General features: G+C 37.9%; 1 protein-coding gene across 2 annotated transcripts in view; it reads right to left on the bottom strand.

Moving 5' to 3' along the window:
* Positions 1-25,299, bottom strand: part of LRRC27 (leucine rich repeat containing 27) — a 1,872,580-nt gene that overhangs the window by 953,839 nt on the left and 893,442 nt on the right. For both annotated transcript variants that reach the window (XM_044056815.1, XM_044056816.1), the window contains exons 8-9: positions 22,291-22,396; positions 19,430-19,578 (exon numbers count right to left, since the gene is read on the bottom strand). In XM_044056815.1, coding sequence (XP_043912750.1) covers positions 19,430-19,578; positions 22,291-22,396 — 255 coding nt within the window. The remainder of the gene's footprint in view (positions 1-19,429; positions 19,579-22,290; positions 22,397-25,299) is intronic.

The following is a 25,299-nucleotide window of genomic DNA, read 5'->3' as shown; positions in this document are numbered from 1 at the left end:
ATAGGTAGTAACAAATGCATTCACATATTTGCCTACTCTGTTAACTACCCCTTCCTGTTCTTTATTAACTATTCCATATATCAACAAGGGGGGGATAAACACCATCCCTCCTCTTGATAGTCACTTCATGGCACATATTAGTGACCAAAGTTTATGGATAACCTCTACGAAGAAACATTGTAGACATATTCCTACATTCTTCTTTAAATACCCCTTCTTCAGATATCGTAAGAGCCGACCTGATAAACTACCCTTTATCAAGGCCCTTTTAATGATGGTATGGACGATTGCTCAAAAAATGCAGCAACCCATTAGAATAGGTTGGCTTCCTGTAAATAGTACTAGTAAAGGTGCCCATTTCACAGTTTACCCCCACATTAACATCCAGATAATTTATTCCAGACTCATTAAATTGGTAGATAAACTTCAAAAAAGGGGTGGTCATATTCATGTAAGAAACAAAATGCTCTTTCTGATTTTGAGCCATTCCATAAGAGGAACAGGTCATCCATGTAACACATATAAAGTGCCCAAGGGGGAGGGTTTAAAAATCTCAAAAATATTTTTTTTCTCCCACTGCAATAGCACCATGTTAGCATAAATGGGAACACACACTGCCCCCATAGCCACACTTTTCTTCTGCCAATAATATTCCCCATTAACATACATGTAGTTGTTCATTAATATTGTTTCCATGAACACATCACAAATAGAAATCTCACGATCACTCAAATCAGTACTTTCTACCAAAAAATCACTGAACCATTCAAGACCTGTATTATGTGGGATGATGTTAAAAAGATTCTCTACATCAACAGTTAAAAAAACATAATCCATAGAAAACATCACCCCTTTAAGCTTACATAAAAACTCCCAAGAGTCACGACAGATGTGTTCGTATTTGTCCAAGTATTTTTTCAACTTAAAATCCAAATATTTTGACAAGGTGTGTGTCTTAGATCTGCCACCATTAACAATCGGTCCTAATGGGGGATCTAAAAGATCTTTATGAATTTTGGGTATCCCAAACATATTCGGCGCTGTTGGTTTCTTAATGTTTAAAAAGCTGAACATTTCAACACTAATCAAGTCGTCATACATTTCATTTAAAAAATAATTTTCCTGCAGGAATGATTCACAATATTTAATGAAGCTTTTTCATAAAAATCTGTGTCATCCAGAACCTTAGACATTCATTCCATGTAGTCTTTAATTTCCATAACAACCCTACTTCCTTTCTCAGGTTTCATGACTCTGATATATTTTGTTGTTAATCAACTCATAAAGGAGGGTGGTTTCCGTTTTAGTTAAATTACTGTATATAGTAGATAAACTCCTATTAACAAACAACTCTCTAAAATCAAAGTAACACAATTTCCAAATAATATTTATGGAAAGGAAAAGGGGGAGGGGTTAAAAGTACTTACTCTGTGTTAAAGCATCCATACGAGAAAGGTCATTGTTATTCCAAAACATCAGCTTACGTGAAAACAGTTTTAAATCAATAATCAGTCTACAGATATCAGCCGACTTGACAGAGACAAAAGTGAGTCCTTTTCTTAATAAATCAACATGCGCAGTCGTAAATAAACAGTAAAGTTTTAAAGGAAAAAGTCACCTGAATCATTAGTAACAAAAATCAGCTTCTCTTGAGACCTAGTAATAACTAAAATCATCTCCTGGCATTCCTCTGTTGTCTTCAACCTCTGTTCCCTCTGTTCTGAAAAGAATTCCATTGCCCAGATTGTCCATTGTGTTGATACATTGGAGCCCTGCTCCTCAGCCTTTCGGACCTTCTAAATGGTGCCTGCCCCAAAGGGTGTATCTGCTCTCTTTGATTGATAACTTCAACATCATCTGTTTCCTTGATTGGCTGCCTCTCATTAGAATACATCCTATCAACAACCTTTGGTGTAGGGTAGGCACACCTCTCTTCATAATCCTTCTTATCTCTATTGCTTTTCTTGGTTTTCCTTTTCAAAATATCCCCTGCAATTTTGTCAACCCTTTCAAAAACAATTTGGCACTTCTGATGATTAAACTCAAAGGCCAGGTGAGTCCCTGTTTTACTGTCCAGATCAACAACTTTGTTAGTAAGCTGCTCCATCTGATGAGCATTATACTTTATAAGTAATTCCTGATATTCAGACCCCTAAAGCTTTAGTAATGGCACAGTCAGATCCGAGGTTTGGATTCAAACCCAACAGTTGAGGACAAAATGAAAACTGGCATCAGATAATATTTTAAAGCCCTCAAGAATACCTTTAATACCTGTTCTTCTTTCTTATTATTTATGTGTGTTATAATTTCTTTGATACAATTTAGTATATTCACTTTCGTTGATCTAAGAGCAAGTTTATGCAAGCTTAAAGGGTTTATTGAATATTCCCGAAGTTTAGGTTTTTCTAGGTTTATTGAAACTTTATTAATTAGAATTTCAGCATAATTTATATTTAAGTTTTTAAATTCTGACTGACTGAGAATGTTATTTGGTTTAAGATTTAACTTTAGTGTGTCTGTTTTGGCCTGTAATATATTCAATTATCTGTCCCATTCTCTTGCTTTACTAATATACTAGCTTCTAACTCTTCCATTTAAGTAAGCCTTTAGTGAATCCCACAGGACAATGTCAGATACTTCACCATTCACATTTATTTCTAGGAAATTTTTGATCTTAAACATACCAATCATTGAATCCTTTTATTTTAATAATGTATACTGGTAATCTCCTGTGATGTATTAAATTGTCATTTTTTTTTAAATATTAAAGATTATAGCATTATGATCCAATGATGGACATGAAACTATTGAAACTTCACTGATATATCAGATTGAGACAACATTTTTATCAATATTTGTTTCATATCTATATGAATAATGGGTAAACTGAAGTGAATTTGTTTTTCTTAACTCATATATATCCATTAAATTCATTAGATTTACAAAACTCGTTAAGTGTTTGGCTGAAGATGTGTTTCTCAGCTTTCTATCTGCTGTGGAATATTTGTCTGATAAATACAATTAAAATCACCAGCCATTATGACTTGATCTTTCATGTAATAGGTAAGAGTGTCTAAGTAACTTTTTTGCATCTTCAGCTCCAGCCCCTGGAATCCAATAAGAGTTCTACAACGTATACAGTTTTCTGTTCCACTCAATCATAACAATGCTTAGAGAATGGGCAAACTGTACATCAGCACCCTGACTGGAGAATGCATGTTCTCCAGCAAGGTATTAATGTACAAGTAATGCCAGCTGAAAAACAAGTCCACTGTTTCACGGCAGCATATCAAGCTGCTGAGGAGCTCGGACTAAAGAAAACCTAACGGCCACCATTACTTTATGGTCACTAAGCAGCGCTTCTGATGTTTAGCGAGTGTAAAATATATTTAACAAAAAAAACTAAAAAACAAAAGTGAGTGTTTGCGTGCATGTGAGTGAAACCAAGATCAATCAAGCCATTATTTTACATTGGCTAAACAGCACTTTTGCTGTTTAGCGAGTGTAAAAACTAAGCATAACAGAAAAAAATGTGTGGGTGTATGTTTATGTTTCTTTTCGTGTATGTTTCTGCTTGTGTGTTTGTTTCTGTCTGTGTGTGACAATGCGTTTTTGTGTGTATGAAAGTGAGGTGTGTGTGACAGAGTGAAGAGTGACAGCAATCGAGCAATAGCAGCATTAAGGAAGTTTAACCTAAAATAAAGGGGGAACAAAGGCTCAAAATAGGAATATACTCATCTTAAAAAAAACCACAAAGTTCCTTCAGTAATATTACTTGTGTTAGCATGCATCTTTCTGAAGTGCAAGTGAGTGTGTGTGTGTGTGTGTGTGTGTGTGTGTGTGTGTGTGTGTGTGTGTGTGTGTGTGTGTGTGTGTGTGTATATGTGTGTGTGTGTGTGTGTGTGTGTGTGTGTGTGTGTGTGTGTGAGAGAGACAGAGAGTAAGATGATGGACCAAAGGCAGCAGCAGATAAGTGGCTTGTTTACCTCTCAACCTTTTAGCTCAAGAAATCTGGCTAATGCCTGAAATAAAGGGGGAGCAAAGGCTCAAAAATAGGAATAGATTTTAAATGTCCTACTTATAAAAATTACAAACAACAGGATTTGTGTTAACATGAATTTTCTGAAGGAAATAAAGTCTGAAAGTCAAATGTATGTCATTATTTAGTGACTTCAATCCACAATGACTGGCAAGAAAACATACATTTTAGCAGTAAGGGACCAAAAATAATGCAAATATATAGATATTCTTAAAAATGATATATTTGGATGTAAAATGCTTCCTCTAACACCATTTACATGTATTACAGCTACTTTGAAATATTAGGCGGAGGAACTATTTTACGAGGGGGTGCTGAAATATTCTAAGTCCAACCTAGAAGGGAATGACTTGGAGCCATAAAACTTACAAGTTATTCAACATATTCACCCCGAAGCTCAACACACTTGGCACATTGTGTCTGAAATTTCTGTAACCCTGCCAAAAAAAGTCTGAAGTCTGGTCATTGAGATACTGCTCCGCTGCTGCAATCACCTCCGAATCACTCGAAAAGTGCCTCCCTTTAAAACTCTTTTTAAGGTTTGGAAACAGGAAATAGTCAAATGGAGCACGATCTGTTGAGTATGGTGGATGGTCTATGCACTCAAATCCCAATTTTGTCAAATCATCCATCATTTTGCCAGCCTTGTGAGCAGGTGTGCTGTCTTGCAAAAAGAGAACTCCTTTCTACAGCTTCTCTCTCCTTTTTTCTTTCAATGCCTTCTTTAATCGACACAGCAAATTACAATAGTATTCTGCATTAACTGTTGGGCCCATTGGAAGACAGTCAGTCATTACAACACATTCCTGATCCCTAAACACTGTGACCATGACCTATCCTGATGACTTTTAGATCTTGAACTTCCTTGGCCTTGGTGAACCTGAGTGTCGTTATTGCGTGGACTGTTATTTTGTCTCAGGATCATAGTGGTGTAACCATGTTTCATCAATGGTAACTAGTCATTCCAAAAAGTTGGCATCAGCTTGACGAAAATGCCATAAAATCAACATGGAAGTGTCCACGCGATGTCTTTTCTTGTCGGCATTCATACATTTGGGCACCCACTTGACTGACAGATTCTGCATACCCCGCTGCTCATGGATTATAAACTCAACCATAGCCAGCGTTGGGCACCCATGAAACTCATGGCGAGCCCTCAATTACCTCCCTGCAAATGAAGACCCCCATCCAGCAGCCGCAGTTTGCTCCGACCATTACTGTTCCTCGGCTCGGATCCTCATGGACGTCCACACAGCTCCCTGATGTCACAGTGAAAATCAGAACTGTGTTTACGTTTTTTTTTTTTTTTTTATTTGTTGGCAAGCTGAACTCAATAAGGTCCTCTCAGTGAAACAAGGGATCTGATTGACTGCAGCAGCCTGGGAACTAAGTTCTTGTTTTTTTTCTTTTTAAAGTAGGAAGTGATGAAGCAAGGACCTGATTGGTCCTTACAAAGCACTTCCTATCAAATTGCCTTTAAAAAGGCATATGTGGGTAATAAGGATCACTTCTCTTGTTTTGAAACACAGGAGTTTTCCTTAGCAGCAGAATGTGGAGATCGAGCCGGGTTTGGACCAGCCTGAGGACAAACTACATCGGAGAACAGATCAGCGGTGGATTCAAACCTTTGGAGTGGTCATGGTTGTTGGAGAATACTCCTTTCAACTGTCCTTCTAAGGGCAATTTCTCAAAAGGTCTGAAAAACTGTCCTTTTAAGGGCAATTTAAAAAGGACTGCAGTGGTCTGAGGAAAGCAAGCAGAGCAGGTGAGCATTCAGTCGTGAAGAGGGAACAGAGTACTAGAAGCAGCCTTTTGTAGAAAGCATAAAAGGTTTTTGGGTTTAGTTTAAACTTTATTTTTTGTGGGGGGTGACTTTTTTTTATGTGCATATTTCTGGTGTTGAGGTTTTGGGGGGGTAAGGGTTGTGGTTGTACCAGTTTTATTTTGGTTTTGTGTAGAGTTTTTGTGCTAAGAGGATGGGGTGGGGTTGAAGTTGTACCAGTCTTATTTTATGTTTTTGTCGTGCTCTGGTGGTAAGAGGATGGGGGGGTGAGGGGCTGTGATTTTACCAGTTTTATTTCACTTGTGTGGCATTCTTGTGCTATGAGGATTGGGGAGGTGAGGACTGGTTTTACCAGTTTTAATTTGCTTTTGTGTAGAGTTCTTGTGCTAAGAGGATGGGGGGGAGTGAGGGGCTGAGGTTGTACCAGTTTTATTTGACTTTTGTGTAGCAATGTGTTGTGCTAAGAGGATTTGTAGGTGAGGGGCTGTGGTTGTACCAGTTTTACTTTACTTATTTTACATTTGTTTACTGGATAGTCTGACTGGGATAGAACCCATTTTCAGTGGAGGCCCAGGGAGAAAAGCTTATCTTAGTACACAAGTGCTAGAAATATGTAAAATAAGTTCAGTTTATCTGTTTGTATGAAGGACAATATAAGGGAATGTGAGATGTAATATAATTTCATTTTGATTGCCAGTTGGTTAGGAGTGTGTGTGAGTTAGCTATTGGGGGTAACAGGTAGAGCTGGTTCATTTTTTTTTTGGTAGTATCTATGCTGTATATGTAAAAGGTAGAGAGAATGGGATAGGGGTGACAAAAAGGTAGCATCTATGCTGTATATGTAAAAGGTAGAGAGAATGGGATAGGGGTGATGAAAAGGAGGGGAGATAAATAATGGCACAGAGAAGGATACTGTAATTGGCTAGAGCAGGGATAGGTGGGCAGTCTTGTGAGGTGATGTCTAAGTGAATAGGTTTAGGCGTATGGGATAAGTGGTGAAGATTAGCTTATTTCAGCATGGATTGGGACATGACCTATTGCATGGTAGATGTGACACAAGTGTTATCGGCATAAGCATATTGGATTGTGGGTGCTAGGGATGTGGTGGTATTGAGGTTGATAATAAATCCACTAAACTGAAGTGGACCAAGGATGGAGCTTTGTGAGACTCATAATGTGACTGGGAGTAGAGGGGGACAGATCCTGGAGCCACTTTATGGCTGTTTAGGACCTGTTAGGTAGCATTGGAGCCAGTGGAGGGCTAGGGGGATGAGATTAAGGTTGCCGAGAGTAGCTAGCTGAGAGACTGTGTCAAAGGCCTTTAACAAATCGAGAAAGACCAATGATCTTATTTTACCTACATTTCTAAATTGATGGTGTTGGTATAACTGTGGAGGGCAGCTGCAGCAGGAGGCCTGAAGCCATGTTGGGATTTGGCAAGTGAATTATTGGTTGTGACATACTGCAGAAACTGAGAATAAAAGCATCCCTATAGGAGTTTAGCTAGTGGGGAGAAAATTGCTCTGGGCCTATAATTTGTAAGTTCTGTCAAGTTTCCACCTTTGTGCAAGGGATATGTGTAATATTTTCCAGATGTTTGGGACGTGTTGCTCAGTAATGGATCTATTAAGTATTCAGGATAAGAACTGGCTCCCGCTGCTATTTTCTGAAATTCTGCTGGTAGATTATCAGCTGAATTTCAGTAGATTTTGAGCTTTTTTACAAGTTTTTCAAACACTGTTCTGCTATCTAGGTTTATAGTACTGTTTTAAACTATCCCTGATGTTACGCCTTGTTCTGCAGTTTTTAGGCTGTTTGAATTATGCTGAGAGGTTAGGAGGTTGATGGAGCTTGTATGTTGTTTAAAATGCCTAATGTTGGGAGGGTAGTTAGCGGCTGTGAGAATGTTACTGAAGGTATAGATGTTTTGAATCTATACTAATGCAAACCCTGTTACACTACTACTGTGTATAACTGCAATGTTCCACTCACTGATGCAACGACTGCAATTTTTTTGTTGTCTGGAGTTAAATGTGTTGAAAGTTTGGGAGTGTGGTTAGGACATGTGAGAATGTTGCAGTGTTCAGTGTTTGCCTGGAGTTTTTTTAATGGGGGGGGGGGGGTCATGTACTGTATAAGCACATTGTTAATGCCACGCCTTTGTTTTTTTTTCACTTCATCCACAATTATTGTGCTGAGACTTTGGGGGGAGGGTGAGAATTCCACAGGAAGTACTGATATCTTAATGCATGCTAATGCACACACTGTTCTGCTATCTAGGTTTACAGTACGGTTTAACTATCCTGAATGTTACGTCTTGTTCTGCAGTTATTACTGGCCTTTTGAATTATGCTCTTTGGAGGTTAATGGGACCTGTACTTTGTTTACAGTGCCCATTGTTGGGAAGGTAGTTAGCAGCTGTGAGAATGTTGCAGAAGGTACAGATGTTTGAATGTATACTAATGCAAACCCTGTTATGTTACTATTGTGCATTCCAACAATGTACTACTGATGCAATGACTTAACTTTTTTCGTTGTCCATAATTATTGTGTTGAAAGGTTTGGAGTATGGTTAGGGCATGTGAGAATGTTGCAGTGTCCATTGTTTGCCTGGAGTTTTGTTAATGGTGGGGGGGGGTCACGTACTATATTAAGCACATTGTTAATGCTACGGCTTTTTGTTTTCACTTCATCCAAAATTGTGATGAGACTTTGGGGGGGTTAAGAATTCCGCAGAATGTAATGATATCTTAATGCACAATAATAACAATGTCCAGATATTTTTGGTCTGCTCTCTATCACAAAATGATTGCATAACAATGTGGAGGGCTGAGGCTACTAGCAAAAATGAACTACATGTTTCATATCCTCCACGCAATGCATGGTACATTCCCTGGCTTTATGCTTTTGTACACAGATCCTGTGCCAAGGGGATTGTGGGAAAGTCTCCTGATCTGTGTGCCACTTCTACATCCCTCAAAAATGAGGTTTTCTAGCAAATCCATGATTTTACTCCTTTGTTCAACCAATGACTTTGGTTTGCTCAAGAGTGCCAAGAGATTAAAAGGTAGTGTGCAGGTGTAGTCTTTTTTTGCACTGTAACATTTCTCTTGCCATATAGTTTGGTGTTTTCCCCTTCAAACTTGTGCCTCTCCTAGTCATTACATCTTTCAGACTTTAATCTGCTCCAGAGAGCTTGTGATATCAATATTTTATGTTGTTTGGGGCCTCTTCACGTGTCTGGGGGGATGAAAGGGGAAGGATTGTATAGAAAAAGCTGAAATTCACCTCTAATGTTAGGTATTTAACATAACACTGTAACTTGGGCCTTTCTCATTACTTTTTTGTGCCTACCGGTTAGTCATTCTTCAGTCTTTCTGCCTGCGGTGCAGTAGTGACTGATGTCAATGCAAGTCATTATGCAATATATATTTTGTAATGCACTTCAATTGTGCATATTGCCTACATTAGTTTTTCACTACTGGTTACTGTTACTCAGCAGTTCTTCGGCCTATGGTATGATTCTGTGTAGTGTATAGCTTATTTATGAACAGCATTCAGTATTAGGTTGCTCATTCTTTTGTGCTTGCAGTCATAGTAACGTGACTTTGGAACCCAATTCATTTTCCTGGTTTATATGGCTGCACTGCAGTTTTTTGCCTACTGGTCCTTGTTTCTCTTCAGTTCTGCCTACAGTGTAAGGTCATCCTTAGAATGTGTTTGGAATGCTAACGTTTGTCATTATGCAGTCCGGGTAGGTCAAAGAAAGTTTCATAACATGTACCTGAAGTGTAGTGCTTTTTACTAGCAGTATGACAAAATGACCCAATGTCTGCATGTGTAGTAATTTTGCTTTACTTCCATTCCAGTTAGAGAAGAAGCAGGAGCAGCAAAAAGATAGCTTCAGCAGCAGAGGAATGAGGATGCAAAGAGACAGGGTTCCATCACGAAAATGTTCTGTGGGTCATCGGAGAGGGGGGATTCAGGAAAACGTCTGCCCTCAGGACAACACAATGGTTCTGCATTACAGTCTGCCCACTGTGAGGCCAGCATCCTTGCGATAGAAAGTGACCACTCTATTGCGGCTACACCAAAGACTACCTCCTGTAGACCTACAAAACATTTGAGGATATGTGTTTGTTTGGGCGGAGGGTGCTGAAACAGTAGACAGTGCCTAGGGCACCATTTCACTTAAGCCCAGCCCTGTACATAAAGTTGTTATAATTTATCATTGTTGCAGCTAAGTGCCAGTCACTGCGAATGCTCTTTTGTGAGATGGGTCTACACAGTGTGGTATAATATAACAGCATTGTAGCTACAGGTCACAATGTGCATACTACTCCTAAACTTTGCAGCATGAACTAAAAGGTTGTTTAGAGGGGGTGGCAGTGACAGGGTGACACTTCCACTGAAAGTATCTAGGGGCCCCCAACTTGACATTTGCTGGAGACCCCCAAAATGCTAACACCCCCTGAACCCAACAAATTCACTCGATATCTGTAATGTCTTAGGAATTGTTTTTAGTTGATATTTGCCGATCTGCCAAAATCAGGTCACAGACATCGTTAACAATTTCAGGAGTTGACACCGTTTGTGACTTCCCAGACCTTGATGCATCTTTGGTCTCAAAATTTCCATGCTGAAAGTTTGCACACCACTTCTTCACAGTTGAGTAAGAAGGGCACATGTCACTCAATGTTTGCATCATACATTGCATGGATTTCCTTTGGAGTTTTCTTCTGCAGGAATAAGAACTTCATGATGGCTTGGAGTTCCATACTTGAAAATTCCATACTTTTCGTTGACATGATTCACTCAATGATCTGAAACAATGTCAAAATATAGTGTTACAATTCTGCAAATTGGCACTTTATAAGATTAAATAACCCCTCTTTTCAGCTACAGAGGCAAAATAATGCTCAGAATTTAGAAAGTTGGTCAGGCTTAAAACTTTTCAGCACCCCCTCATACATCAAAAATATATTAAAAACAATAGAGTAATAAAAATATATAAATAAGTAAAACACAACAATTTTACAGAAAGCCCATGCTTTAAGTGCAATAGTTTCCTCCACGGTGTGTGTTATGTATTTCATGCCCTTCCAGGGGTGTTGAGGCCCAATGCTGCAATATGAAATCTTCAGCTATGGACAAAACTTTTGAAACAAATAAAAAAATACCTAATGGTATAACCCTAACACATTCTACCATGGAATAACAAACTAGATAAACAAGCTACCTTTCAAACTCTCCATTAGACTAACAATGCTTAGCTCAATACTTCTGATTCATATTAATGTGCCTCATATTTTAAGTACACATTAGCTTAAAAAAGCCGGTCAATGAGTTATTATGAAGAACAAAAGTTAAACAGGTGTTCAGAATTTTTATTACAAGTTAACCAAACTGAAAATCTCTACAACCATCTTTCACTGTACCTCACATTATCTCTCAGGTCTACTATAGGGAGAAAGTCAATTGTTATTTTCACATATTAATTTATAGGTCACATGACTGTTATATTTTTTTCTATTTTATTTGCTATGTGTAAAGTTGTTAATAGAATCATAAGCTCATAAATTACCAGGATAACTGTCCTTGTGGGCCATTCCAAGCCCAGCCAATTACCCCATGTGAAAAGCAAACCTTGCACCTTGTGTCTGTAAGGTGAGCACCTTAACTACTATGCCAACCTCCTCCCACCCTTGTAGACATATTTATATTCTTTAACTATAAATATTTAATTATTCTGATATCTTTCTACTTCTGTTTGTATACTATGTCTTGTACAATTACTATATTCCTAGGTTTTATACTTTAGCTATAATCCTAGTGTAGATTATCATATAATAGAACATTTATATTTAACCTTATATATTTGCAACTCTTTAATCTAGTACTTCTGTTAGAATCAGTCCTATTTTTTCCTGAAATGTTATGTCTAACATTATCTAAACAAACATCTGAAAAATATTCCCTTTTAAGATTCAAACTTTCCATAGTAAATTATTCTGAGATATTAAATTTTGTTATCATTAAAATGAGACAATAATAGAGAAACACAATCCTAAATTTTTTTTTTATCAAGTGTCATTCTATAGACATAAATGTGACACTCTGACAGGGATGGTGCCAACTGTGAACCTGCTGAGGCCAGGGCTCTGTCCATAATCTGGAAGGTGGGCCCGCCTGAAGAGGGATGGGAGGCCAAAACCAAGAAAGTCAACCTTGGAACTGGGGTCACACCCTGCTCTGAAGAGCCCCCCTCCAGAGTAGGAGTCACGAGAGGACTTGTAACTGCCAGGGCACTAGGAAGTGTAGACGGCACCATGGAAAAAATCTAAGTCGATCCAGGGATCCCAGAGCCAGCAGCCAAATCACAGTCCTGTGAGTGAGTCGGCTCCGATGGAGTCACAGAACACAGAGTTGGTTCCGGAACCAAGGTGAGATACACCATCGGTATCGAAGTAGCTGGCACCAGGAATGTCAAAGTAGTGTGCTCCAAGACCTGCAGAGAGGTTGAAGGAGAAAGATAAGGGGGTGTTTGGGAGAGTAGCCCTCTGCTCAGGATGGGAGAGAGGTCCTAGGGGGAGCAGGAAGGCCTTTGACTGCCAACAGTTGATCCACCTATCTCACTACATCTAGCTCTGAAAGGCTCCTGGTGGAACAGACGGACATCCCTAAAGGCGATTCTGGCCTGTCAAGAAATGGACTTAATTGTTGACCCAAGAAGGGGTCTGTAGATAGGGAGTATCTAGTCCTGGGTATACTCTCAACCTTTGGCACCATGGTCTGTTGACCAATAATTTTCTTAGCAGGGGAGGAAGTGAACAAAATGTTTGGAGAGGCTACTGTTGGTGCAGAGAGGGTCATTGGTACTGATAAGGTCTGCACTGTAGAAGTTTTGGTAGCTTCAGTAATGGTTGGCACAGTGGGAGATGTGACAGACACTGGTGCTGGAGCAGAAGTCAATGCAGGTTTTGGTATTTTAGGCCTCGGTTCTGAGGGATGAGTCAAAATCAAGCCTTAGCTGATTTAGCTTTGAGTACTTTAGGAGATGTAGGTACTAAGTGGCTCCTTTTCTTGGATTCTTTTCTGGGAGACTTAAATGTCTCCACCTCAGAGAAAGCCTCACCAAAAGGACATTTTAGCACCCCTTTGAGGATAAGTTTGTTATGCCTCTCTGCAAGTGTTCACGCACCCTTGCAGAGTTCGTAGGGCAGTTGTATTTCCAAATGTGGTACACCTAAACAATAAACACATGAAAGATGCCAGTCGGAGTTAGGCATCTTTCTGCCATATTTCTCACATTGCTTGAACTCTGTGGTTCCCTTTTGTTTTTCTGTCATGGTTCAAAAATAACAGGAGGGCATGCACACAGACACACACAGGCACACAAAAAAATGTAACATAAAAGGAAGGGTACAACTTTTTCATATATATGTGTGTGTGTGTGTTTGTGTGTACCAATGATGGTACTTTGAAAATTACCCCCAAGAGGGTAATAGAAGGAAAGAAGGAGAAATAAGGATACTAGCGATGGTATGTAAGAGTTACCAGAGGTACAGGGAAGGGAAAGGCCTATACCAACGATGGTAAAAAGAATTTACCCGACAAGGTAAGAAAAGAAGGTTATTTGAACACTCACAGCAATACACTTGCTAACAATAACTACTTAGGAGAAAACAGCAATTTAATGAAGTAGAAATATATATATATATATATATATATATATATATATATATATATATATATATATATCAGATTAACACTTAGCTGAGAGCACAGCTGATGTGTCCAATTTTCTACATGGCAAATGAGATTTGAGTGGAAGGGAAGAGAGGCAGTATGGGTAAACCTTGCCTTGAGAGTTTCTGGCTGGAGCGAGGGTCGGAACTGAAACCCAACAGTCAAGAATGAATGAAGATTGACAACATCAGATTAAATTGTTATGAGATGTTACACTTTCTTATCATTACAAAGAGACAATAGTAGAGAAAAACAATCCTATTTTTTTATCAAGTGTCATTCTGTAGGCTAGTATATAAACTATCCTTTTTGTTTACTGCAAACATTCAGAACTATTCAATAACTAACAGTGGTTTAGAATGCAATTCACTTTCTTTTGCTTATTATGTAACCTGCATTCATTGACATCTTAGCTTTGTGTCTTTCGGCTTTTTCCCGGTTAGGGGTCGCCACAGCGGAACTCCGGTCCACTAATGATTGGCAGTAGAGTTTTACGTGCAGGCTTACTGGGCCTAACGCACAACCTTCAACGAAGAAACGCTCAATCACGCATGTCGCCACACAGAAGACGCTCTAACTGAGGATCGAATGGGCAATGTCTAACTGTGAGACATCTTAGCTTATGATCCAAAATATTATGATTATTTACTTTTGGACAGGAAGAAGTAACCTGGACAGTTCTTAGAATTTTCAGATCTCCTGCAGCATCACAAAAGTGCTCATGACTCTAATTAAGCTGGTCCACATGACAAGTGCTTGGAAATGAACAGTTTATCAGATACAGTTCACACAAAAACATTCACAAGTAAATCCAAGCCACCTCTACATTATACATCAATCCCTCAAACCCTTCCAAACCACTAAAAAAACAACAAAAACATTCACAAGTGCGTTAACCACTATAAAGATATTGTATTTTAAGAAATAACATTTAATGATTCAGTAAGCACTGTTTTTATGAGATGTTTAATATGAAGCAGGCTATCATTTCTTTAAAGGAGACATAACATATAAACATGCATTAAAAGAATGACAGTTATGTGTGATCCAGGTTTAACTTGTAAAAGTGTGAATGTTACTATTTGATAACATTCCAATAATAACTTTTATATATGTAAGAAACTACATTTTTTACACTTTGCTTATAACATACCATAACTTTCCTGGGTGCTATTGCATGTCAAGTATACTATCAGTAGCAAGCATTCAGAACTATGTAATAACTGACAGTGATTTAGAATGGAATTCACTGTCTTTCATGTATTATCTAACTTGTATTCTTTGACACCTTAGCATATAATTCAAAATATTATGATTATTTACTTTTATGCAGGAAAAAGCAGCCTGGACAGTTCTTAGAATTTTCAGAACTCCCTCAGCATTACAAAAGTTCTCATGACTCTAAGTTGTTTTAAGCTGGTTTTCATCATGAGGGCTTGAAAATGAACAGTCTGTCAGTTATAATTCACACAAAAACATTCACAAGTGAATCCAAGCCACCTCCACATAACACATCAATATTTCAAACCCCTCCAAACCACCAAAAAACAACAACAAACATCTAAAAGTATCCCAACCACTAAAAAGCCATTGCACTCAAAGAAATAACATTTAATGAGTCAGCAAGCACTGTTTGTAGGAGATGTTTAATATAAAGCAGACTGCCATTTTTAAAGGAGACATAGCATATAAACTTGTATTAAAAGACTGTTATTGGTGATCTAAGCTTAACGTGTAAAAGTGTGGATATTACTCTAATTATTTGATATCATTCCATTAGTAAGTTTTATATACGTAAAAAGCTATATTTTTTATATTTTGTTTATAATATAACATGTCTTTCCTGGGTGCTACCACATGTCAAGTATACTATCAGTAGCACACTACTGGACCATTTTAAGAAAGAAGAATGAATGAACTATAATTCTTTGATAGAATAGTAAAACTTCTTCGTACTAAAAATCAACTTTTAAAAGGTATTTTCCCACAAGGGACTAACTAAAAATGTAACCTTTAAGGCAAACGTTTTTAGTGACAACCACTAAAAATATCAGTCCTAGCACTTTCCAAGAAATTCTGCCAGAAAATATGAACTTTTTAGCACAAAAATTGGTAAAATGGAAGGTATTCACCAAAGGAGTTCTTAACGGCCTAGCCTTGGAGAAATTTTAGCAGACCACTGATCACTCAAAGGCTGCAGGAAAAAGTTCTGAAGGTTTGGTACCTTAACCACTGACATTATACCACTCTCATTGAGCTGTTCAGTGTTTCAGAATTGTGGAAGGTGACCTTAAGCTCTGAAAGCTGGCTGGTTGTCATATCTTTGGCAGGATGTAATCAATATAGCTTAGACTACTGCAACAGAGATCTAATGATCAACATCTTATTGATCCATATCCATACATTGCAACAATAGGGGTAGTAGCATCTGGCAATCCTTTTCTGATATTGATAAGAATCTCGCTCAAGCTTAAGCTCCTCCCGTCATTATGCTAAGAAGAAAACTTTCATATTTTACTTAATCTACTCAGTATACTGCAACCAGTGGACCAAGTCCTCAGCAGTACAGCTTGGGTGGAATCATGACAGGATACCAAAGGATGGTGGCCCTGAAGGAAGGAATGGACCCTGAGATCACATCCAGCTTATAGCATGTTGCGAAAGTGTGCACCGAAGTTCATGTTGCAGCAGTGCAGGTGTTGCCTACTGACAAATTCCTAAAATATGCTGAGGAAATAGCCACAGATTAGTGGGCTCTGGATTTTCTTGGAAAAGAATTATGACTAGATGAGTAACATAACAAAATATGTTTGGACAACCACCTGCACAATGTGAAGTTAGTTATATTCTGCCTCAGACTGTTTGGTACTCATGACATAAGTGTTCTTTTCTTATGTCCTTAGTGCAGTTCAAGTGAAATCTTGACTGTTTGTGCACATCTAGGCAGTCGAGTTTATATTTTTCTCTGTTTGAATATTGAGGAAAGCAAGTTGAGGAAAAAGCCTCTTGAAGGATCTCTTCATCAGGGCAAGTGTGGTCCCTTAGTCAAGATTCCCTCTGTCTCATCATTTTTAGGGTCATCCTGAATTTGGGGTCTTTTGAAGAGGACTGGTGGGAAGCATTCTCCTTAAGATCTGTATGTGAAATGGGATACTCTTGTGGAGAGGTCATGTGCATCCTCTTGCACATCCTCCTCTTCAGCTCACTTAGGATGGAGTCATCTATGTGCTCTGGACAGGACTCTTCCCAGACTTTCAGGATTTTAGTGTGGCCCTTTCTGTGCTGGGTCCTGCTGGGCCAGTGATGACCGGCTCAACATACCTGGTTTAGTGCTCAGGGTTGAAGCAAAGTGGAAGGTTCCTGTTCCAATTCAACATAATTAATGAGCATCATGGGAACCACATGTTCTATGCTGCGGTGGTGCAGAGGTAGCATTGTTGCCTCACAGCAAGAGGTTCTCCCGTTCGATTTTTGGCTGGAGTGCGGGAGTGCCTTCTGTGTGGAGTTTGCATGTCCTCCCCGTGGTCGGGTGGGCATTCGAAAGACATGCGTAAATGGGCGTGCCTTCACTGAAGGTTGAACATTGAGCTGGCAACTCGGCGTTTGTCAAAATCTACTGCCAATCATTAGTGGACCGGAGTTCCGCTGTGGCGACCCCTAACCGGGAAAAGACAAAAGACAACAACATTTGTCTTTGCTGACTAGTGCCAAGGCAATTGGTGTCATCACCCTTGCTGACACCATGGTTGATGTAAAAACAATGATTGCCACCTGTTAGTTCAGTGGAGCATTTTGGCACCAAAGGCTTGAACACCAACTGCAATGGCACAGTTGGAGAAAGCAGCAAATGAGATCTGGACTGAGTAGGATGAGAGATACATTACAAAAGGGAGAGAGCAAGCTTGAATATGTCAGAAATTCCTGAAGATTGTGGAAAAGGACTTCCTGCGACTACCGGTTCTGTGGTTACAGGGTACATATTGGAGCAAGTAATATCTACAGATTTAGAACCAAACTACATCCTGTCAACCTGGGACAGGATGTGGGAGGTTGAAGTGATAATTTTAGACTAAAAATTGCATTAAATAATGAAAGAATAAGTACCATCTCCCTGTTAAAACAGGAAAAGAGGTGGAAAGTCTTACATACAAGATCAAAATACTAGTTTTAATTAAGACTTACATCAGCTGATACAATAATAAAGTTGCATCTCTTGTCAGACAGAAAAGATGCTGAAATATCAAAGTGATAATTCCTACTTGAAAACTTGCATATTGTAGTACATAAATAAGTTTAATCTTTGAGTCCCCATGGGGGTGGGACATTTCACAAATGCACTGTTCCCTGGTTGAGGCTTGATGATTTTTGTTTGTACAAACTCATATTTAGAATATTTTAGTATGGAAGCTGGAATTACTGGGGTTTGCTCTCTTGAAAACATTACTTTAGTAATAATCAGTGTGGTCTGCTGTTTTATTTTATACTTTGTTACATAAATGTTATGGATATATGTGTATACAAACAAGTTCATATTGTCCTGTTATTTGGTGTAGCTGGTACTAAATACAGAACAATATAAGGAGAAAGAATCTCCAAACAATTCTGAAATTTAGTCTGAAATGAGATTGTATTTTTGATTTAGAATTTTTCTGTTGTCTTAAACGAAATGGGATTTCAAAACACAATAAAATTATGCAACACTTTCAGCATACCTATTGATATACTTGTGTAAGATAGTTAATGAGATTGTACATAGAAACAACAGACTTAACGTGGTTAGTAATCATTTACAAGCCTTTCACAGTCTTCATTATTTGAAAGCCATGTGTACAAGCAGAACAAATATTCCATTTGAAAAAAATAATTTTAAGTGAACTGTTAAATAACAAGTTCGTACTTTGCTCTCAGAGTGAAGCATAGTTTGCCTAAAATCTGTCCCCCAGATTATATGTTATTCAAAATACAACTGGTTTCTTAAAGGGCCTCTAGACTCTGGTCCATGGGGAAAGACCTTCCCTGTTTTAGTGCAATATCCCATACCCAGTTCTTCAGTGTAATGTAGGTAGCACAGCTTAGTGGGATAGGAAAAGAGGTGTAGAATTTGATTCAGGTTTGATTTCCACAAGAACCTATACATGTCATGGGAGTCACAGCATGTCACTGGATGTGGAATACCTATGAAGAATGCTACCTGTCCCTAGGGGTCTTCTTAGTTAAGACAATAATTAAACTATTATGCAATTATGTTGTTTGTCTTTCGGCTTTTTCCCAGTAAGGGGTTGCCACAGTGGAACTCCGGTCCGCTAATGATTGGCGGTAGATATTTATGAAACGCCGAGGTGCCAGCTCGACACCCAACCTTCAACGAAGGCACGCCCATTTACACACGCATGTCTTTTGAATGCTACCCAACCGCGGGGAGGACATGCAGACTCCACACAGAAGGCACTCCCAAGCCACGCCGAGAATCGAATGGAAGAACCTCTTGCTGTGAGGTAACAACGCTACCACCGTACCACCGCGGCATACTATTATGCAATTATACATTCATTTATTTTTAATTATAAAATAAGTAATCATGTAAATGAAATATATTTTATAAAAATATTCAGGAGTAACAAATCTCAACAACCTTTTGGTTTTAACATTGTTTTCTAAGTGACTGCTACATTTAATGTCTAGTAATGTCTAGAAATATCTGGGGAAAAATAATCAAATTTTATATAATTGCAATTCATTTCACAATGCAAGACTGCAGTGGTTTAACTGTCTTACATGTTGAGGGCTTCATTTTTATTTATTATTTTATTATTTTAATTACTTTTTCTTACTCTGAACAATAATATCACGGCACTCACCTTGCATCCTCAGTTTCTTTCACTGATTTTCTTGTAAGCGGTCTCCTAATGTGTTCATGCTGTTCACTTACATTTTGCTTTATTCGTTCATGACTGTTAACCATTTGGTAATGGTTTGGATCTGTGGCATAGGGCGCACTTCTTATTACCTTCAGGAAGATAATACACTGCTGTAAGTGCCATGGCTTTTTGTTTGTGAAACAATACCAAAATCACTTATTTTTTACAGAAGTACGTCAATAGTTTTGTCTGAGAACTGCAGTAAAACATTGCCATTAACATTCCAGTACACAGTGAGCATACTCACAGTAAAACCTTTTATTTCATGTCTGAACATTGGAAGTTTGATTTAAAATGGGCAACAGTTAAACTGTGACAGTATGACATATTCACTCTTCACACTGATTTATAAAACTATGTTTATTTATACAGTTCTTAAAACGTAGCTGTACCTTTCATGTCTCATAATTTACTCTGAACTGTTGTGTATTATGTATTTTGTGACTTTAGTAATCATTAACCAAAAACTGTTTAAAGTAGGTTTTTTTTTGTTTTTTTCCGGTTTGGAGAACTGCATTTTGCGAAAGTGCACTTTCGATGTAGTGCACTTTTGCTTTAATGGGTATTGATGTTTCTTGTTCCAGATGAAATTTTGATCAAGAAACATAGACCCATATATATATATATATATATATATATATATATATATATATATATATATATATATATACACACACACACACACACACACACACACACACACACACACACACACACACACATGCACACAATTTTCTTATGCAGATCCATTTTCAATAATTTTAACACAATCTGTTTAAAGCGTATGTTAAATGAATTTATCTCCCTTTTGCTTATATATGTGTTACTTATTTATTGATATTCAAAGGGTAAACAGTGACTACAATCACCAATACTCACTACAAGTTGCAAGAGAAGTTACCTGCTTGCCATTAAAGAAGTCATTAGCTTTAGCCAGGCTGTTGACATGTCTGTTTGCTTCGAATTATGCTCCCAACAATCAAGTTTGACATGCATTCCCTGTACTCAAGAGAAGGACTGGGAGTATAAGTTGGGTGGTATCACACAACCAAATGACAATTATCCTGTGGAGGGGGGTGGGACATGTCACAAATGCACTGCTCCCTGGTGGAACAGTGCTCCACCAGGGAACAGTGCATGTCACAAATGCACTGTTCCCTGGTGGAGGCTAGATGACATTGTGACTGGACCCTTGTGGTGCTAATTAGGTCAGCATGCATGGGAGTGTAATTAACTGATAAACTGTTTGGGTACATGGTCATGGTCACAAAAACAAAACCTGTAAAAACAGTCCGGGACCCCAGACCATTGTGGTACTCATGTCCCACCACGGCCTGTTAACAGGACTTATATTCTTCAACAAGAATAACTGGAGACAGACTACAGGATAGCATTGGTGTATGGATGGAGGAGAAAAGGGTGTTAGCAAGTGTAGAAAAGTCTGTACAGAGAGAGTACACTGACAAAAAATATATTAGCAGCTATGAAATACCTTAGGATTGGTGACTACTTAATATTTATGCATACAGAACAGCTTCTTATCACGGTAAGCATAGCACATGAAAATTTATAGTTACCGGAGTTAAAAAGAAAATACATTCTGAATGACTACTGACTTCAGGTTTCTCACACAAAAAATATTAATTAAAAAACATGTATTTTAAATGACACCTGACTGACAGGTGTGTACTAGGTGCTACTCTTCCAGGCAGCATTTCCTGGAAGCATGAATGCATGTTCACATACTCAAAGGTTCTCAGTTAGCTTCATATGTATGACATGACGTGAAATAATCCTCACAATCAATAGTGTGGTATGTTACCTTCAGCAAAAGCTATATTGAAAGTGATTGTCTTTGCAAGCAACACAGACACACATATTTCTAGACTTTGCTGGGAAGACAGCATCAAGCTCAAAAAAAAAAATATTTAATTCATTCTCATGAAAACAAATTCATGGATTTTCCCAGAACTACACTGGAAACAAATTATGCTACTAAAAGCAAGTAATGCTTTTAGTAGCATAATATGTTGTAAAACTTAATGCTACTAAAAGCATTACATGCATGAGTTAGGATTAAAAATGCATATTTCAAAGTAAACGCTTACATATTTTCATCTGCATTTACTTTATTCCCACACTTTTACTGATTCATACAAAACATTGAGTTAGAAGAGTGAGCATTTAGGAAGGCAGAAGTATGTCATTCCACAGTGTTGATTAAATAAATACCAATATAATTCCTTATAAATCTGCAACATAAAAAGCAGGTATAGAAATGCAGTTTAGCATCTAAGGTTTTCAAAGTGATGAGAAAAAATGAAGACAAGGAGAGGCAGCATTTGATTTATATAAGGGGTCTTCTAGCTAAAACTTGACATATATCAGCCCGTGGCAGCTATTGTCTCAAAGAATTATGGTGTGTTCTTCTGGAGACACAAACAGGTCAATGTCTGTTTGATATCACTAGGTAACATCCACGGTGCTTTACAGTTGCAGGAATCATGCTTGACTAAAAAAGATTTTCTTGCTGTACCATCAGCAGATTAACAATATCAGTCTATGTGTGATCTGCTACAAATACTTAGTTAAACAGTGGTACTGCAGTTATATATTTAACTAGACTACTATATTTTTAAGGCTGAAAAGCTCCATCAGCATTCTTGTGATGTCAGTAAAATAATAAAGAATACATTCACAAAGCCTGTATTGTAACATTAAAGATGTTACTGCTCCACTGAATAACAGAAAAAAATACTTATAAAATCATACTTCAAATGATTTGCAGGCAGTGTATATACCTGGTCTCTTCCTGCTAACTCCAAACCCTGGAATTTATGTTCTATTTCATTCTTCTCTTGTGCCAGCTTTGTTTTCCTTCTCCATTCCATGAGCATGTCTTTATCTCTGGAAAACAATAATAATTTGGTGGAAAAATATAAATTGAAAAACATTTGTGTCAGCTATTCCTACTAGGAAGAATCTCTTCATAGTTTGTATATTAAATTGTCAGTGAAAGGACAAATGCAAGATGCATTTAAAAAGTAAAGCCTATAAAAGCAAAATTACTTCTTGGGGAAAAAGACATGCATGAATTCACTGAGATGTATGTACAAAAAACTGAAGTTGTGGCAACAATATGTTCTAACAGCATATGCCTGAATTAAATCTCTGCTACTGTAGGTCATGGATTCCTTTCTGACCATGCAGCAAGAACAAGGTGGACCAAACTACTCTTTTAATTTATTTATTTTTTTACTGCAGTACATATTTATTGTAATAGCTGGACATCAACAATCAGTAGGATACAACAGTTAGCCTTAATATGCTGATGATACAGCAAGAAAATCTGTTAGTGTCAGAAATCTATATTAGATGCGTACACTATTATGAGATCAGAAGATGAAGAAAACATTTAAGACAAAAAAAGATTCGTAGCACACTGATAATTATAGAGGTCTATTTATGGTGTTAGAATATCACACTTGTGGTAATCACTTGTAAACTCACACCTATCATATACTAGAAAACTGCATATAGTTTGTAAAAGGGTCTATATTATCTTATCAAAAATTCAGTCCAGCGAACTGCATGTACATCGGAAATGCAGTTCAGTGAACTGTTATTAGTGAGATCGCAGTACAGTGAAGACTGGAAAATTTGCCCTTTCCTTACTGTAGTGCGATCTTGGAGTTGGTATATATAATTGGCGGGGTGTGTGTGTGTGTGTGTGTGTGTGTGTGTGTGTGTGTGTGCAGCCCCCCACAAGAGTGAATTTGCTGAACTGCATTTCCGATGTACATGCAGTTCGCTGAATTCAGTTTTCGATAAGATAATATAAACCCTTTGTAAAACACTGCCAGCTTTTAAGACATTTATGAAATATATATAGAACAAAAAAGTTACAGCTGTGTATACGTGCATTTATTGTAACTGTCCATCTTTAAAGACTGCTAATTCATAGCATACAGCGTTTATCCTACCCTCTCATCATCCTAATCAGTGTTTTTAACAGCAATCTAGTTTCCCTTTGAAAGGTTACAATAATATTATGTCACTGCTCCATGGAACTTTAACAAATGTTCAACATAATCACATAAAATCAGTAATTGTTCTTTGAGACAGTTAGCCTCCAGAGGAAACTGTGGTTCTGGTATGCCACTAAACAGAACAGAAAAGAAAAAATAAAAAAAGTAACTGGGAAAAAAATTAAACACATGATTAACAATTCTTCTTCACTGGAATGGAGGAAACATATTTTACTGTTACAGTGACTCCTCAAAGATCAGCTGTGATGGTAACTAAAATTACACAGCTATATTATTTTCTCCTGGGAACTGCAACAGTAATTCATAACAAGTGGTTAGATTCCCAGTCAGTACTTTCATATAAAGAAGACGACAGCTACCAAACACCTGAAGCACAATCATGGCAAATTCAGTTCTACCTCTACACTGTATGCTTAACTTGTTTATTTTCTTATCTCAATTTTTGGCTTATCTGCTGCTCTCACTTCGTTTCCTCATGGAGTGGACCCACCTTTGCCTCTCCTAGGCTATACTCAATCCATATAACTGGAGCTGTTGAAGAGACTGAGGACCCCGGAGCAGTGTCATAGTACTGATTGGGAATGTTTTCAGTTATTTTACCCACCCCTTGTGTATAACTAGTAGAACCCTGTGGGTAGGATGCGCAGTGGGGGGCTAGATCATAAACTGTCCTCAAGTCCACAAGTTGCTGATGTCGAACCTGCGACACCTGGGCCATAGTCAGGACTTTTCCGCTCTATGTCACTGCACTGACTTGTGTACTTAACTCCCAATGTTTGGTGAAAGAGTGTGGTATATATTATGTGGCAGCTACTAAAATGTCTTGTGCAAAAACATTTCTGAGATATGCTGCTGATGCTGCTACCAGAGTGGGGCATTACAAAGGTTCAGAATATTTATTTAAAAAAAAAAAAGAAGAAGAATATAACAGGCCAACCATTTAGACAGGGATTGTTTCTAAATGGAAGGCATTTTACCTTCCTTGAAGAAAGCACTTCAGCTCCTTCATTATGAAAACTGACCCCACTAACAAAAATGTTGCCTTTAAAGCAACTCCATGCACTTTAAGAAACATTAGTCATGGTAAAATTATTGAAAGCAAATTTCAAAAAACTGCCCTTTCTGCAAGAAATTTGCTGCTTAATGAGATTTAGGATGTATTCTATTAATTATTCTATGGAAACAACTTCACCATTGGTTTGAAAATGACAAAGGTACATGTTTTACAGGCAGTGGCAAAGTACATGATCCTAGACAGCTAATGCCCTGCTTATTCAGATTACCATCATATACAGCACATACTGTTGATCACCACAGTTCCTTTTTCATGTAAGTCTGTAACTTTGGACTTTCTTTTCATTGATGACAAGATTGTTCTTGTACTGCCCTTATGCAGTCCACTCATTTTTTAATTCACTCTAATTTATTCATTATTATGAATAGTTTTGCAGGACTTGTAATGACTGACATTGTATTAAGTGCAATGTTATATAGCAACGTTACTTGAAAATATAATTAATTTACTTATGTGACTAGATCACACTTTGCTGTGCCTGTATACAAGCTTACACTTCATAATATACATAGCTATTATAAGCCTGTGCTATAGTAGTGGTCTGAGTCATGGCTAAGAAGGTTCTTGCATCAATACACCTCTGCAGGAAACAGACAAGTACTGGTCAAATGAAAGATCTCCCTCCAAACAATTAGTGCTTACAGAGGAAATATCTTCATGAAAAGAACCTAAAGACTGATAGTAAT

The sequence above is a fragment of the Protopterus annectens genome, chromosome 14.part0, assembly GCF_019279795.1.
Source record: "Protopterus annectens isolate FY-2018-M chromosome 14.part0, PAN1.0, whole genome shotgun sequence".
Classification (NCBI taxonomy): Eukaryota; Metazoa; Chordata; order Ceratodontiformes; family Protopteridae; genus Protopterus; species Protopterus annectens.
Note: the sequence above shows the minus strand (reverse complement) of the source record. Positions and strands in the feature narration are given on the sequence as shown.